The sequence below is a fragment of the Myzus persicae genome, unplaced genomic scaffold, assembly GCF_001856785.1.
Source record: "Myzus persicae strain clone G006 unplaced genomic scaffold, MPER_G0061.0, whole genome shotgun sequence".
NCBI classification, from domain to species: Eukaryota; Metazoa; Arthropoda; class Insecta; order Hemiptera; family Aphididae; genus Myzus; species Myzus persicae.
The window spans coordinates 154,790-171,958 of record NW_019103916.1 but is presented as its reverse complement, the minus strand read 5'-3'; the positions used below and the strand labels follow the sequence as shown (position 1 = coordinate 171,958).

The 17,169-nt window shown below is 34.2% G+C and overlaps 2 protein-coding genes across 2 annotated transcripts in view; both read right to left on the bottom strand.

Annotated features, from left to right (window-relative positions):
* Window positions 1-812: 812 nt before the first annotated feature.
* On the bottom strand, window positions 813-3,694 carry LOC111036294 (protein LZIC-like). The gene is made up of 5 exons (XM_022318290.1): window positions 3,404-3,694; window positions 3,020-3,155; window positions 2,729-2,884; window positions 2,479-2,620; window positions 813-1,055 (listed from the first exon to the last, which is right to left on the bottom strand). The coding sequence occupies exons 1-5, from the start codon at window positions 3,490-3,492 to the stop codon at window positions 1,015-1,017; spliced, it is 564 nt and encodes a 187-aa protein (XP_022173982.1). The 5' UTR covers window positions 3,493-3,694; the 3' UTR covers window positions 813-1,014.
* A 2,902-nt stretch (window positions 3,695-6,596) lies between these two features.
* Window positions 6,597-17,169, bottom strand: part of LOC111036291 (alpha-mannosidase 2) — a 147,387-nt gene continuing 136,814 nt past the window's right edge. Inside the window, exons 5-6 of the mRNA XM_022318285.1 lie at window positions 10,072-10,361; window positions 6,597-9,957 (exon numbers count right to left, since the gene is read on the bottom strand). Of these exons, the coding sequence (XP_022173977.1) occupies window positions 7,579-9,957; window positions 10,072-10,361 (2,669 nt within the window). The 3' untranslated portion in view covers window positions 6,597-7,578. The remainder of the gene's footprint in view (window positions 9,958-10,071; window positions 10,362-17,169) is intronic.

Below are 17,169 nucleotides of genomic sequence, written 5' to 3'. Positions count from 1 at the left end.
AAGTGCATCAAAGATAAAACACAGTTGCTTAAAATAATTTTTTTTATGATTTTTAAGTAATTTTAAAATTAAATCAACCGTTATAAAAACTGGAGGAAAATATTTTTAAAGGTTTGACATATCGTTTTATATTTTAATATTATTTTTTAAACTGGACTTAAAAAATTGTAAACTTAAATGGATATTAAATTGTTTTGAGACAGTATTTAAATAAACTGATACGTTATAGTCTCAAAAATAATATTCTCTGTAATGTTTGCAATAGATGATTTTACTTTAAAATTACTAAAAAATACAAAAAAAATGATTTTGTGTGAATGCTTTTTATCTGTGTAGCAGGTGGGCCTGATAAATGAAAACAAATATGAAATAATGAGCTAATATCCTTTAAGATGAAATATTATTTTAAAAAGTCATCCTTGACTACTGTGACTATACCTAACTTAAATAAGTTTTAGTATATACGAGCAAACATTCAACTTTAAAAAAAAATTTTACTCCGTGTTGGAAATCATAGTATTAGGATAAATGGATTTATGAGTAGATAGACAAATTACTAGTTGGACCATTCGAGACCACTGCTTTAAACAATATTAAACAAAGTTAATTCTTTCGGATAAGCGATTTAAAATAATATATAAATTAAATATCAAACATGATTTCATAATGTTATATTATATAACAATTAATTTTAATTACTATAATTTATACAATTTAATATATTATACTTGGAATTTTTAATATGGCTTAAGTTAAATTTTTTTTAATAAAATGGAATTTCTAACAAAAATAAAACATAAAAACAAAAAATGTTTAACACAATTCACAAATAATTACAAGAAACACGTATTAGTACATAAAATACAAGTCTTATATAATAATACAGTTAACGTTTGGTCCATGTCAATTACCACTGAGTGAATAAATAATTCATCACATAAAAAATACTATTCATTACCATACTGGTTAGTGGTTGGTCTTATACAAATATAAACATTAAAATATAAGCCAAATTTACGTGGTAGTGTCATCCAATTTCAAAAACATATTGAAATCTGAAAAAAAAAATATTGTCAGTTTTGTGTGTATAATTAATTCAATCGGTGTACTCATAGTCAAAACTTAAAAATAAAGCTGCTAATAATTTTTATTTTAAAATGATGATATTATTATTATTATTATAATCAATACATTATCAAAGTACATTGTATTATACAATAAACTATAAAGATTCTAAAATGACATTAAAAATTAGAACATTATTTATGCAATAACAGTCATTTATCAACTAGTGACTAAGTTAATTCTTAACCAAAATATTTCTGACAATGATAGTATCTTATAGTTTATATTATACTATATTCAGAATAAGTCTAGAAAAATGTATGACAAAAACGTGTCCGGTTTCCCGCAGATGTCATCTGATTTACCAGCGGCCTAATCACGACGAGTAACCGAAACTGTAGGCCAATCACAGCGGACCTAGCTGCAGGATTTTTTCCAGACTTATTCTGATTAGAGTATAGTCATTATAATATTACATTGCTTTGAAGTAGTTAACAAAATTAATTTATTGTTTATTAAAATAAAAAAATTATTATTACTGATTATTTAATAAAGTTAAATTATGATCATAAATAATTATTAAGATAGTGTAACAGTAACAGCTCCAAACGACACTAATATGGAATTTGGGCAATTATTTAAGAAAAACACTTATAGACTTTTGAAGTCCGTGATGAAAACTAATCAACTCAAATGTTTCGAATTCTTACAAAATATTAGTTATGGCAAAATTTACAAATAACTGTTTTCAGTACTACTTTTGTTAATTGCACAACATTACTTATATACTTTTTATTTCATAATTTGTGATCAGTAAAAAATTGTTTGTAGATTGTTATTTATTTTTTGTTATAAACATAGGTAACTTTCTATATGTTATGGACACAGAATTTGTGTGTTAACTGTACTGTATTATATAGTTTATATTTTACCACACCTAAAATTTTTGTATATGTTACGACTATAAAATAAAAAAAATTATGACAAAATCAAATTCATCTTTGGATGTCTTTCAGAAAAAAAAAATATAATCTTTTATAGGTAGGTCAGAACTGATGGAATATAGGAAAATGTTTTAATACTTGAAAAATAAATTATATTTTTTTTCATTCAGTTTAAAATGTATGAAAAAATGTAACCCAAAGTAACATTCAAACTGTTTTAAGCTTTAGTTAAATTTGTTTTATTTAGAATTAAATCAAAAATAAAACAACAAAAGCAGGGGCTAGGGTAATACAGTATATTTTTCTATGCATTTTATGATGTCATATTTAATTGTTTAAAGGGCATAGATACTTTGATATTTTTTGTGCATATTTGCATGCATTCTTTTTATAGTTTTTAAGGTCATAAACTTTCCCAATAACTAATATGTATCACATTTATATGATAAAACAAATAGAAATTTCTTACCAAATCCATTTAAAGAGTCTGTTATATTAAAACCATTTGATGCCATACTGTTTTGAAGTTTGCTTGTTTCCTCTTGAATAAACATTTTATCAGTAACTGTTAGCTCACAACCAAGATGTCTCAACGCAGTTAATACTTCAAGCTGTTAAATGTAAAATAAACCATAAATGAAACAATTACATTAATAAAATACATCTGTATAAATTAAACTAATCAACTAAACATTTATTTTTGGAAGAATATGGCTAACCTTTTGTCGATTTCCAATCTCCAAGCTCAATTTACCCAATTTCATATCTCTTTCAATTTGATTACGTTTGTCTTTGAGTGCATTTGGTTCATTCTTAGCAAACATTTTGATTATGGACGGTGTTTGAAATGCTTTTGTTATGGCTGCACTAGTTGCCTAGGCATAAGACATAAATATTATCCAGTTACTAACTTAATACTTTGATTTAAATTAACAATTTAACAAAATGTATTTTGTAATACTGAAATGAGTATTGTTATAATACAAATTACAATTAAATATAATACTAACCAAACGCATTATGCTCAAATTGTCATGTATAGTCATGTCACCAGCAGTAATTTTACTCAATCTATCATTAAATTCTTTTAGTTGTTCAACAGTATCTTCTTTTGATTCGTTATATTCATCGTCGGCCATATCACTTCTGTAACATGTTTTTAAACAAAAAAAAAAATCAACTACTGCTCTAAACAATATTCTTCTATTAGATATTTTGCAGGGATTGAAAACACATTTAAATACTTACAGTTGCAACAACAATAATATATAAATGGGTTAAAATCAATGTTTTGGAAACATATATATGATTGGACTAAAATATGGTAATGTACCAGACAACATTTAGATACATGGAAACAAGTCAGTGTTGTACAAGATACATAATAACTTTACCTGCACTCCTCTAAATCACTGAGTTGTTGGACTAAACGTTCCAATTGAGCTTCTAGATTTTCTCTTAACATTTCATTTTCGTCAGGCATTTCGATCAAGTTGTTAGACAAGGAATTCTATTGTAAAATTATAGGTGGGCGATTAGTTTTTTTGTATCCTTTAAGAATTATCAGTCGTTTTCACTTTTTACTCTTAAAATATATTATATGATCCCCCAGAGCAATTCGGCTTACATCACATAAGTGCATAACTAAAAACTGTGGAACCAACAGAATAAAACTTGTTGTTATCAGCTCCTCATATTCTGTACTCATAGAAGGGTAGGAGACACTGATAAGCATTAATCACTGAGATAGCTGATAATATTATCTTAGATCTGAGATCATATTTACTTACGAATTAAGATATTCTTAATTAGTGTAAATAATTTAAATAGGTATCTTAATTCGTGTATTTACCACATACTTAGATATATAATATAAAAAATATTTAAAAAAAAGAAGATACATCAATGTATACATCAATGAAGGCTAGAGCTGATGAGGAGGCCAAACTCTGCTGGCCGCCTCCAAAAAATCTTTTTATATCAATATCAACATCGCACAATAATTTCTCTACTAGATAGCGTGGCGGTCAAATCCGAGGTTGGCTCGGAGTATAATATAAACGTCTATAAATATTGAGTTATACCTAATATGTCGAATTGCTTTACTTGAACCTTGTAAGCACATATTAACATAGTAATATTCAACATATTATTAACATATTAACGTATTATTACATTTAATAATAACTAGGTACTCATAATAAATAATAGTTTAATTTTAATTTTAATACAAATAATAAATATATATTAATTAGTAGATAGTTTCTGTTTAAATTAGTTTCTGATTTTTATGTAAAAAATATTATGTAGAAATGAGTAAATAAAATACATTTTTTACAATTTTTATCGCATTTAAATCCTAGCCTTAATAAACTATTACTATCTACCAATTTAACTAAATTTTGTTCTATTTAATATTTTTCAATTTGTTTTCAAATAAAATAAAATATGTTTAGTGATTATTCGTGCAACCCAGCATAAGTTTTTTTAAATAATTTTATTATAATTTATATTATAAAAAAGTACCTACGTCCTACTTATCTATAATAAGCTAGGTATAAATGTAAGTAGGTATACTTTATTTTGTATTAGTTAATTGTTAGTCATAAGTTTATATTTTAGATTCTAAGCTGAGAGAATGTGTTTATTTTTATTTTTGAGTCTATGTACACGATAAGCGGAGAATCAAATAATGCTTTGATTTTTAACTTTAAATAGTGGTTTCTGGTAGAAAATTGGAACTAATTGAGACTGAAAACAGACAATTTTTGGTAGCTTTTGTTTTTTTAAGTTACAAAAAAAATTAACTTTAGACAAAATTGATGGTTTTTGTTGTAAATCAAAAATAAATAATCGTAGCGGATTCATTAGATTTTCATAAAATGTTTATTACTACATGCATCATACAATTTTAACTTTTTTTAAGCTATTACCTATATGTTTTTTTGAAACTGATGCAAGGCCGTAGCCAGAAAAATATTTAGGGGTGGAGTTAGAGTATAAATATGTTATATTATATAATAAAATATGAAAATATAAAAATATTATTTAAATTAAATTAATCTTTACTTAAAAAATAATTAAATTTTATATCAAAAAAATATAGGGGGGGGGGGTTGACCCCAAAAATTTACTTGGAAAATTTTTTAATATATTACCGTAAAAAAATGCCAAATGCTTAAAGTCAGCAGGTAACCTAAAATACACAAAAAAAAAACATCAGGCAAGACACCAAAAGCTTTATAGGGGATTGACACGGGATGGAGAGGGTGGGTTTGTACTCAATGGCTACTGGTCACCTTCATACGTCCACACGACCGGTCCGTTTTGAGCGCTGAATACTCGTATATTCTCCTGTTTTTTCGAACCTATCAGTAATCTATTATCTGCAGTCAGAACTTTGAAAAGGCATTATAATTTAGTGTGGTATTAATATTTCTGCATATTTAAGTATCATATTTTATGTGGTTTCGATAGTAGAAAAGAAGGTACTCGACTATGAGAGGTTTGGCACATTACTGGTTCTTCTCTGTTCAATCACAACTATTGTAATTCATGTATTGTAATTATATTAACAGAATCCAATCAGTGAATTGCATTTATAAAAAATTGAGTTATACATTTATGAAAATTTCGTACAACCCAAGGTACGTTATACCTTTGTAATTTATTTAAACGCACCTGGCACCTGACATCATAATATCGATTATTATAGGCATGCAATTAAGTACATACTTACAAATGTTTTAATTTTCATTTCAACGAAATATTAACACGAGTTATCGTATCTCTGCAGCCATTAATATTAAACAACATACAATTTAAAAACTGAAAAATTGTATTACGAATTATATTTATTCATTAAAATATTAAATAAATGATATGCATTATTACTACAGGAAAACGGGGCAATGGAGCAATGGAATATCGTCTCTAGAATATATAATATGGTTTATAAAAATTTTGTTGAAACCTTTTTGGAAAAATAATTTTAAAAATTTCACTAGAGAAGTTTTATCTAAAATTTAAAAGATCCGAATAAGGTATTGATAACTAAGTTCCTCATCCACTATTTTAAATTAAAATTCGCAATCCAACGAGAATCTAATGAACATATTTTTATCATAGTTCTCAGATTAAAATAAAATAATAAAACATACAAACTGTTTCTTATGAACATTTTTTTTTATTATTATCAATAAACACCGATCCATTTATATTATATCACAATTCCTACAGCCTAAATATAAGTTAACAATATTTATTAACACATGGATATTTTTTTAATATTTATAAAAAATAACATACAATATAATAATATATTACACTACTTATAGTAAAAATTACTTATTTGTATATGAGTATATGACACACCTAATTTCCGTTTATCGTAACGAAAAATGAAAAGTATAGTACGTAAAAACAGTGCTTAAACTTAATAATAGTATTATGATATTACCAAAGCTACAATGTAATAGCCAAATAATAAACCAACACAATAACTTTAAAATTAACGGAAATTAGTACAAAATAATATAATGTTTATAATTGAGATTTGCGTAAGACATGTGACTAGAAATAAAAACATTTCCATAATAATTTCTATAAGTAAAAAAGAAACAATATTATAAACAACAATTATACAATATTATTATGAACGTTGTGCAGTGATAATATCCGTAACATATAATAATAATACTATAACGACGACTGCAGACATGCGTTACATTTGATTTGATATTTTTTAGTATTTTTCAACAAATTTTAAATTCAAAATATAACATTTTAGGTTTAATAGTATAATGTTGCGAGAAAATAATATACAAGTTTCAAGTTAACATATTATATTTTTTTTACAAACAACGATAACGTCATAACGATATTATAATCGCTTACGTTTATCTATATATTACACTTCTGCGTGGCAAAAACTTTGTGAACATATTACGTATTCACGCATCGTTTTCACGCTAAGCGTCTGCGAGAAACGAACTTCCTTGTACGGGGGAGTCTCGTGTCGATCCGCACATCCCTATAAACAACCTGCTGCCAGTCGACGTGCGAGAAACTTAAAATTAACACCTATCTGTACAATCGAGTCGATTATAAAATATAATATTCATCGTATACCTATTATACTGTGTTGTAATAGATAGTACAATAAATTGGAGTAAAATAGTAAAAAAATAATAATTATTATTATTACATGTAATATATTTTATAGTTAGCAGTTTTCTCACAAAAGATTCGTACGCGAGGCCGTGTTCAGAGCAAATTATCTGAGGGGGTGGTGGGAATGAAATATTACTTTTTTTTTAAAAACTGATTATACATTTTAACATTAGATTTTAAAAAATGGGGGGGGGATGGGTTGGTTTAAACCCTCTCTCTCAAAGATACGGCATTGTTCATACTATAAAATAGTACGTGATGTAATATTGTCGATTATATCAGGTTTCGTTATCCTTACACAGCACGAGGTTCTAGAAATTTGGTCACGGACAGAAATTACAAACGTATGATATTAATTGTGTGTTGTGTGGGAATACGAGTGTGAGAAGTGACTCATTCAATCGACAAACGTGACGTTGAACACAGCCAACTCCATCGGGGCCACCTCCACTTGGTCGAGTCGGTCAACGGAGTCCATTGGATGCATACCGGTGACCGTGGTCCTGGCGATCTGCAGGCGGTCGAGCCCAGCGAACGCGGTGCCCGGGTCGAACACTCCCCTATCCCGCCTGAGCTGACAATCGGGTATCCGGTAGCCCTTGTCCACCCGACAGTCGAAGCCCTTCCGGTGCAGTACCATGAGCGCAGACGGTGACGGGAACTGCTGGAAAACCGGATCGGTGTTGGTCCGGAAGTTCATCAAGTGCACATCGCACGGCACCGGCCTGTCAATCATGGCAAGCCCGGGACGGAGGTGGTGTTCGGTGTCCGGCTCGACGACGAACACGTCGGCTGGGTACAGCAGGCTCTCGGACAGCTGATTGGCCACCAGGCTGGGGTTGGACACCCGGTCACCGCCCTTCGAGCCGCTTCCGTCGTCCGACACCGTTTCTAGCAGTATCCAGTACTTGGTGAGCGTCGGCTTGTTGTCCACCACCCCCTCGCCCATACCCCTAGAGTCGTCGTACAGCGTCCGTCGGTCCAGCATCAGCTCGATTCGACCCGGCTCCCATCCAGCGGCACCCTGAGCGTGGTTCACCAGCACGGTCAGCCTGTGCCGGTCGTCCTCGATGTACGCGGTCGTTGTGGCCGGATAGTAGTTGCCTTCGATGCCCACCCGCTTAACCGTCACCCGCTTCTGCATCTGAAACCCGTTGGAGTCTGTGTAAATGACTGCCGGTTCACCGTTGGCAATGCCAGACGACAGCCGCATGAATAGCTCCGTCTCTCGGTTCTTGGGTGGCTGCTTGAAGTCCACCACGTTCTCTACGTACAGGCCCTTGCTCTCCACACCCTTGCCGTGGTACAATCGCACCCTGTGGGTAACTATTCCGTAGACGACAGTGATCTCGGACGATATGGGCCCCGATGTTATGATCACTGTCGATGGGCCGGGGTAGTCGTCTAGCACCTTCTTCTCGGTGTCCCGCAGGTTCGGATCCGGCATGAACAGGTACGCTCCACTATGCAGCTGTGCCGCTTGGTAAGCGGCGAAGTCAATGTTCACGTACTGCGACACGCCCGTGCCCTTGTCAACGATCGAGCTCAATAGGCCCGTCTTTCCATCGAACAGCACCTGAATGTGATCGTTCTCCAGCTGCACGTCACCGAGCCTCATTGGGTTGACGGTGAACACAGAGTGCCCCGCACAGTTTTTGCAGTAGACCAGCGCCAGTCCTTCCGGGTTCGGCGCCTTTTGGATAGTGAACGTGGTCAGACTCAACGGTTCCAGCACGGCGACGAAAAGCAGTTCGAAGCACACCTTGGACATGGTCAACGGCTGCTCGGCAGTTTCGCTCAGGTTCCATACAGGGTTTATCTGGTGTCGGACGACTGACCCATCGCTGTCCACCACCCGGACGTTCGGTTCCGATACCAAAACCTTTATGGGCTCTGTTTTCCGGCGGCCGAGGGGGTTGAAGACGATCACGTTTCGGGGCCTAGACTTGTCGATGTTCAACGCCAGCCTGTACGTCGGCTGGTCATACGTCTGACGGTCACTGTCGGGCACTACAATTTTTGCAGATAGCGGCGCTCCCGAGTCCCCGGCCTTTGACAGCAGACACTGGACCGCGTAGCTTTGGATCGCTGCACAGTTTTGGATGCCCTCGAATAGTTTCAGTGCATAATCGTTCATCACGAAAGACTTGGACGTGCCCGTTATGGCGTCGTGGTGCTGGAATAGCGCCAAATTCTGTCTGGCCCTGGTCAGTTTCTCGTAGTTCCGCTCCAGCAGCCTGACTGTCTGGAGCTTCTTCCGCCGAGCGTCGTTAACGGCAAACGTGTATAAGATTTCCGTTGACCTGAGCTTGCTCTCCAGCTCTCGGTCCAGCACCTTCCAGTACGGCCGAGTCGTGTAGTATCCGCTCCAGTAGGCCGGTCGGCCCTCGGAGAACACGTCACTGTAGACGAAAAAGTCTCCACGCAAAGTGGGGAACTTTCCGTCGCTTCTCGCCCTCAGCGCCCGGAAGAAATCCGACGGCGTGCCGAAACCTACTTCCGCCCCGTGGTATCTCTCCTTGTTGGCGTTTATGTAGTCGAATAGCTTCATGTAGTTGGTGTACTGTTGGTCCCACTCGGTGTCGTGGTCGTACCGGAAGTCGTCTCCTAGTGGTATCAGAGCCACGTTGTACGGCGACACGGACGCCGTGCGGCCGTATTGGTCCATCAGCACGTCTGCCTTCTGCTTCACGTTCTGGTCGTCTATGAAAACCGCCAGTTCCGAGTAATCAGTGAACTCGCCGGGCACCTTTCGAAAGTCGTAATTGATGCACACCTGTGAAAACAACATAGTACACACACGTTAAATATTTTACAATAATAATATTATCGCATATCAGTAAAAATGATAAACCATAATATTGATAGGAATTCATCTCTTTTCCCATACCTGTGGATGAGGACCGCAAGAGCCTCTTATCGAGTATATGGAAAACGGCATATTGTGCACCAAAGTATCGGTGTGACCCGTTCGGTCCCAGTTCTGCCTCCACATGAAATCGCCGTTTTGCGTCCGTGCAAACCATTCCTTCCACGCGTAGTGCAAACGCTGGATGACCGTTCCGCCGGTGATCTCGGACTTCTTTAGCAGATACGGAACCGTTGGACCGTGTCCAAACGGGTCCACCGACCATCCGGTTTTGATGTTCACTCCGAGGTTGTTCTTCACCCATTGGTGACCTACACGGGCAAACGAAAAACATGGTAAATAATTGCTAATTGTTATTGTGGAAAATTAATAAAACTTTTGATACGAAATCGTAGAATTTAAGGGGGCAAATAAAACAAGTAGACGATGAATATTACAAAATTCCATCAAGTTTGTCGTGTTTTTGTTATTTTAATAGATTTATATTATTACACCATGACATTGTGTATTTACAATTAATTAATTATTACATCAAATAATACATACAATTTCATTCATCAGTGGACCGTTTTACCTATTCTACTTTTTTTTCATAAAACATTGTTGTTACGCATTTTTATTTTGTCTTTTTTTTTACATCTGAATGTTGAAAAAAATTAAATTTAATGACTAAAATGATAATCTTCTCTTTATACTCTATACAACTATTGATCTTTGTGTACAATACTACTATCTATACAGAAATTCCGTTTACAGATATCTGTTGTCCCAGAAAACAAACAAAATAATATTCTGACACCTATGATGGGGGAAAGTGTCACAACTCACAAACACAAATTATTTACATATAGATTGAAAGCACATCAAATACTATTTTTTTTAGAACTTCCATTCCCACGCTTGTTATTTGCTATCCAAAACTACAATTTGATTAGATAGTCATTATTGTTATTATTATGACTATGAGTGATTTATAAGCAAACAATGTTTCATTATAAGTTTATAATAAAAAACATTATTAATGAATAGGTATATGGAATTCAGAAGTTCTGGAAAACTATTAAATATAAAAAAAACTAAATCAATCTTTATCATTAATTAAAATATATGAAATTTATTATTACAATAAAAAATGGTTGTTAAAATATTATCATTCGTTTTGTGAGAAAATGTTCAAGCAGTCATGAATACAATTTTGTAACTACTTAAATGTGTACGATTTAACTTTTTTTTAAAGAACCTATCTGTAGATTTTCTTGAAAACAACATTTTGTAGTTAGGATTCTGGATTATTAGTTTTTTCATAATTTCACTTTCATACACACTATTCTGGTGTTAAAATTTTGTTGAGTTGAAAGATTCAGCTTATATAGAAATATTTAATTGTTTTAAAATTACAAACAAGTGCATAAGAAAATGTATTATTATTTTACCAAAAAATACATTTAATTATATGATATAATTCCTAGCACATTTTTATTTTAATATTTTATGTTTTATAAATGTATCCAAGTACAAAATGTAATGTATTTAAACTTTAGGCTTGTAATTTATATTTAGGGTAATTTTATAGGGTTATAGAATATAAAAAATGTTGTTTTCATTTCTAGTAGTTTTATACTTAAGAAATATTTTAAAGAACCAAATAATAATCTATAGTGATAGTTATTAGTACTTTTTTCTTAATATTATGATCTCATTATTATTGTTATTAGATAATACTTATTTAACGAATAAGAGTATGTCGATAAAATTCAATATTTAATGTTTAAATACGAATTATTAATATTTATATGTATCATTATATTAAAAATCATCAACCCTGCATGGTCGTCACATTATAATTTAGTCTTTGCGATGGTACCAGATTTATCACTATTAATAGAATTACCTGTTACTTTGATGGTTATAGTAAAGTCATGATACACATAAACACACACACACACACACACACACCATAATGATAATAATATGTAATCACACATCGACTCACACATCTTTCTTTAAAAAAAAAAATGATCAATTGAAAAAAAAAATGCATTTCAAAAGTAAGACGTATAAACGAATAACGCACCTCGGACAGTTTCGGGAGGGTTTATGACTCAATAATATAGTCAAACAAAACTCGTTAACAAAGTTCACGCACGTAATAACCTAGTTAAATACGCGCGTGGGGCAGTGCAGTTCGCCGTCGGTATAATAATATGTATATTGTATATGTGCGGGAAGTGCGGCACGGTGCAACTTTATTTTCGACCGTCGCGTGCCGGTCGCGAATTTCACCTTATTCAACACAATAATCGCATACGTATAATATAGTGTAGGTATAGTAAGTTGATCAACGATTTTCTTAAGGAGGGCTTCCGTGATTCGATAATGGATTACGGCCGCAGTTCCGGTCTTAATTAAGCACACACACGCACACGAACAATATATATAATGGGAGCGTTTCTCGCAATTATTCGGCGCCCTCGTCTTGCCGACCTGTACGCACTACACACGTACTATTAAACATAATAATAATATAATAGTGCTTTAACCGTGCTTTCAGACACCCCTTTTTTGCGTGTGCGTTCGTATATAACGTCGAACGCGACTCGACGTTTTTAACAAGCTCCGACTATTATTATCGCTCCGGAAGAGCTCTGGAGTGTCGGTATAGTATTGTGTGTGTGTGTGTGTGTGTGGGCGTGTGTGTGCGTGTGTGTGTCTACCTGCCTGCCGCGGAGGGTCCTAAAACGAAACGGCTGCAGTCGACGGCGTGTAACACGAATAACGCACGTAAATGTACGGTACTTGTAGCTCGCGTCCCGTTGAAGTACGCGCGTGTGTTTGAATGTGTAGGTATATTATATTATTATTATACTTTTGAAAGTGACGAGAACGATACACCACGTACACTGTACACAACACTGTATGCTATGGGTATATATGTATATATAATATATATATCGTCGCGGGAGACAAGTTTTGTCATTTGGTTTTCTATATACGTCGCGACTATCGACGATTCCGGAATGGACGCACGGGACTATCTCCAAGTATCCAACCTGACCGTCGGCCGATCGATAATTGATTGTACATGGTACCACAATACTCAGCCAGATATTAAACCTCAATATAAAGTACATGCAATGTGCCAGTTTACATATACTCTACATATATTATAGGGTGTAGAGGCTTGAAAATATTGCATATAAATGGGTGGGCTGGTACCTAATTACAATGTTTCACGAATCCCGTATAATTGCTAGGTATACTTATCAACGGCTGTCGGCCAGACTTAAGTGATCGTCCGATTTATTTTTTTTGGCTAACGTTTTGCTTGCCTCAACTTACTTCTTATTGTCTTAACACACCTATACACCAAATCACAACTCATCCTCAACTGAAAAACTATAATTTTTAACTAGTCATTGCATAATAATAAATAATAATACGCATTAGGGTTTTCTTGAAAATAACATATTTTTATAATAGGAATGAACGATAGATGTACAGAGTAATTCCGACACTTATTAATAACCCCTCCTTATTTTGAGCCACTTTGATCACAGCGTGTAGCATATTGCGAGTGAAGTGAAATTAATGATCTGGTTAATATACCTATACTACACTCATCAAGGAGGGTGGGTAGGTAAAAATAATTCTACATTTAAAAACTGTAACGTAAAAAAATGTACCGGGCACCATCACCTTTCATCAAGAAAAATATGAAATGTAGCCTTCTGGGTGCTGTATTATTAGGTGCTGTTATTAACACGCGTATAATGTTGGTACATAATATTATTACCACTGTAACCCGTACCGCGGTATAATATAAACGGGTTAAAACATTGCTATTGTACCACCTATCGTGGTGGAGAATTGACTGGATGATTTTTCTCTGTTAAAATCAATGTTTTATTCGAAGCAGCGATAACAGTGTAACAATATTATTATTATAATACATATTATATCATACGATATTGTTCATTGCTTAATATTATCGCAACGCTATGAGCTGATATAAAATTGTGATTCGTTCGTCCGGTCGTGATGATTTACTCTCAGGAACATCGCAAAGAGTCATCTATATACCGTGGAATAATATTTTGGGTTTCCATATAGGTACACAGACGCATGAGGCAGACGTATATTTTTCGTTGAACAGGACGCACCAGCGGCGATCCATCATACTATTATTATTATTATTATACTCGATTACTCGAACCGATTATCTTATACGCCACAAAGTCATAACTCTCTCTTTATCTATAATGCACCGTCTCTACACACGCGATGGGACCGCGTCCAAAATATATGAATAAATAATAATCCTCCGAGCAGCTGACAAATCGTACATCGAACTACATAATAATATTTTTTTTTTATATATACTTATCCGGAGAATCACGACGAGAGAGACGTTCTCGGAATCGCTACATTATAATAATAATAGTAATATGTATATATGTGTACACTATATATACCTATGGCGAGCGCATGGCCGGGAAAAGAAATTATTCCGCGACGGCTGTGGCGGTGTCGTCCTCTAGAGAAATCACTCGCGGCACAACTCGTGGACCGAATTAAACGACCGTGCACGACAGTGTTGTAGTTAAACACAATATAAAACCATCTCCGTTACTGATGAATAAAACGCGTAAACCAACTTCCGCGAGAGAGAGAGAGAGAGAGAGAGAGAGAGAGAGAGAGAGAGAGAGAGAGAGAGAGGAGTGAGAGAATGATAGAGAATGAGAGTGTTGTAGAATAACGAATAAATAAAACGCCCAAGATTGAGACGTTAGATTAAACATTGATTAATTCGTGCGCGTACATAATATTATCGTATTTAATTTAAATACATAGGTATACTTAGATATAGACAAACGTACACATTATACAATAGTTGTATCTGAGGTTCGATATTATTGTTGTCGTATTGATGAAGTTTGTCAGCGGTGTTTTAGTGTTAGTACGAGTATACGTATACCAATCGTGCTATGTTATTATGTTATTACCTAGTTTATTCTTTCTAAGCGAGTTCTGTGTTCCACCATCTTGAGGGATTTATATGACATTAATGTTGTGTTATTATTGAACAATAAAAATATCATGTTGATCTATGGTTTATCATATTTTTCCTAGTTATCATTTTACCATTTCAGAACTATTTTTTTGTTCTGTCGTAAATTCGGTACATTTTTTTTAAATTGAAATTTGAAATTCGACTATCTACATCTATTTGGTTGTCAACCTGCAGCTGATATCGATGCACCGACCAGCCGGGTGCATAATATATGTGCTTTTCTGCGGTCAAACGACGCCATGGTCGTACTATTCGGTAGGTATTCTTAAGACGCTTATCTGTAATATTATTGTATACGACTCATACGTCGACGAGTCCTCCAGAGGAAGAATCAAAAAGGTACTGACCGCCGCCGTTGGGTAGTTGAACACGGATATCGTATGATATGATATGATATTATTATTATTATCATACAATTACGACCTCGTTTTGTAATAGTAAAAACAATCATAATAACGTACGAATCCTCGCCAAACATAAGCCGAAAGCCGAAATATAATAAGTAATAACTCTCCAGGCTATATAAGTACAAAATACTGTTACGCCCACAATACAATATATAATATAAGCGCCGTCACACGCGAAAATATTATACATAGTACATATATATATATACGCAAAAAGCCCGCTTGTGCTTCGAGCATGGCGAAGAACAATGCTGTAGCATAACAATAATAGTAATAATATAATGTATGGCGTTCGATATAATATTTGGCACGTCAGAGAGGGGTCGCTGTGCGTAATCTACCCGACAGGGTTATGCAAACAACCCCTCGCAAAAACGGAGGCGGCCACGAGAGCAGAATCTCGGCGAAATAGTATGATAATAATATGAAATTTTGTGTGTATTGTATAGGTAGGTACCCAGATAAACGTATTTTAGGTATATACTATTATCATGTGGTTCAGGTGAGGCGTGATCGGGAGGTGTATTCGCGATTGGTCTCGGCACGAAGATTTCGTGAACACACATTATAGCTACGAAGCGCGGGGGTTGCCATGTGTTTGGGGAGGGGGTAAAAATACGGGATTCTGATATTACGACGTACTGAATATTATGTAATAATAACGATATGCGTGTAAACACGTTGTATACACCGTCATCCATCACCCATAAAATTCACGGTCTTATGATTTCAAGTCGTCGTCGTCGATGCAGACGGACAGGTTGCAGTGTAGGTAATATTATGTTTATGGCGCTTATACAGCCTACTCATATGCCTATATGTATATACGCATGGTGACGGTCCGAGACCTGAACACGTAAATGCGCGTTATTACAATATAATTTTACACGCATAATGGTATCGTCGTTGTTATAATTATTTTTATCGCCACATACAATTACTACGCGGGTATATGACGAATATTTAAACTTCATGTATTATTATTAATATAATATATATAGTTGCTGGTACATATCGTCGGCCTATAGGTAGATAAGTGCATAATAAACGATTATTCACCAATTTCTACTCAAAAACATAATATATAAAAAAACATTGTTTTGCCACGGATATTAAACAAGTATATATTACGTATAGTATTATTAATCAGAATGTAATTTATCAATGTTACTAATGTTCTATCTTCCAACGAAGTGTGGTAAAATCGAATATTAAATCTAAGCTATCCCTAAGCCATTATAATATCCCGCGCGTTCGTCGAAATAATCGGAATTATAATGATAAACGATTTTTTAGTGTATATATATATATACTGCAACGATTATATAAAACATGTATAAATATAAGAATCTCTAATTTTTCACCTCCACCCTCCTATATTATAACGACGAAAAAAAACAAAACTCGGTAGCAGATTATTTCCCATTAAAATAATGTACGCGAAGTGATTGCACTTTGAGCGCTTTCCTCGGAGAAGTCCAACAAAGTGCCGTTGCCGTCGTCTGTTAGGGCTGGTATTCGAAAAAGCGAGTAAAAAACCGTGTACGCACGCTTAAAGAGGGTATTATAGCAGTACAACAGTTAGTAATAGTAATAATAATAATGGGGGAAAAAATGAACGGCATACCCTACCAACGGTAT

Coding starts and splice junctions, on each gene's coding strand:
- LOC111036294 (XM_022318290.1), bottom strand. CDS start 3,492: ATGCCTGACGAAAATGAAATGTTAAGAGAAAATCTAGAAGCTCAATTG. Junction 3,156..3,403: donor AGTGATTTAGAGGAGTGCAG/GTAAAGTTATTA, acceptor AACATGTTACAG/AAGTGATATGGCCGACGATG. Junction 2,885..3,019: donor ATTTGAGCATAATGCGTTTG/GTTAGTATTATA, acceptor TCTTATGCCTAG/GCAACTAGTGCAGCCATAAC.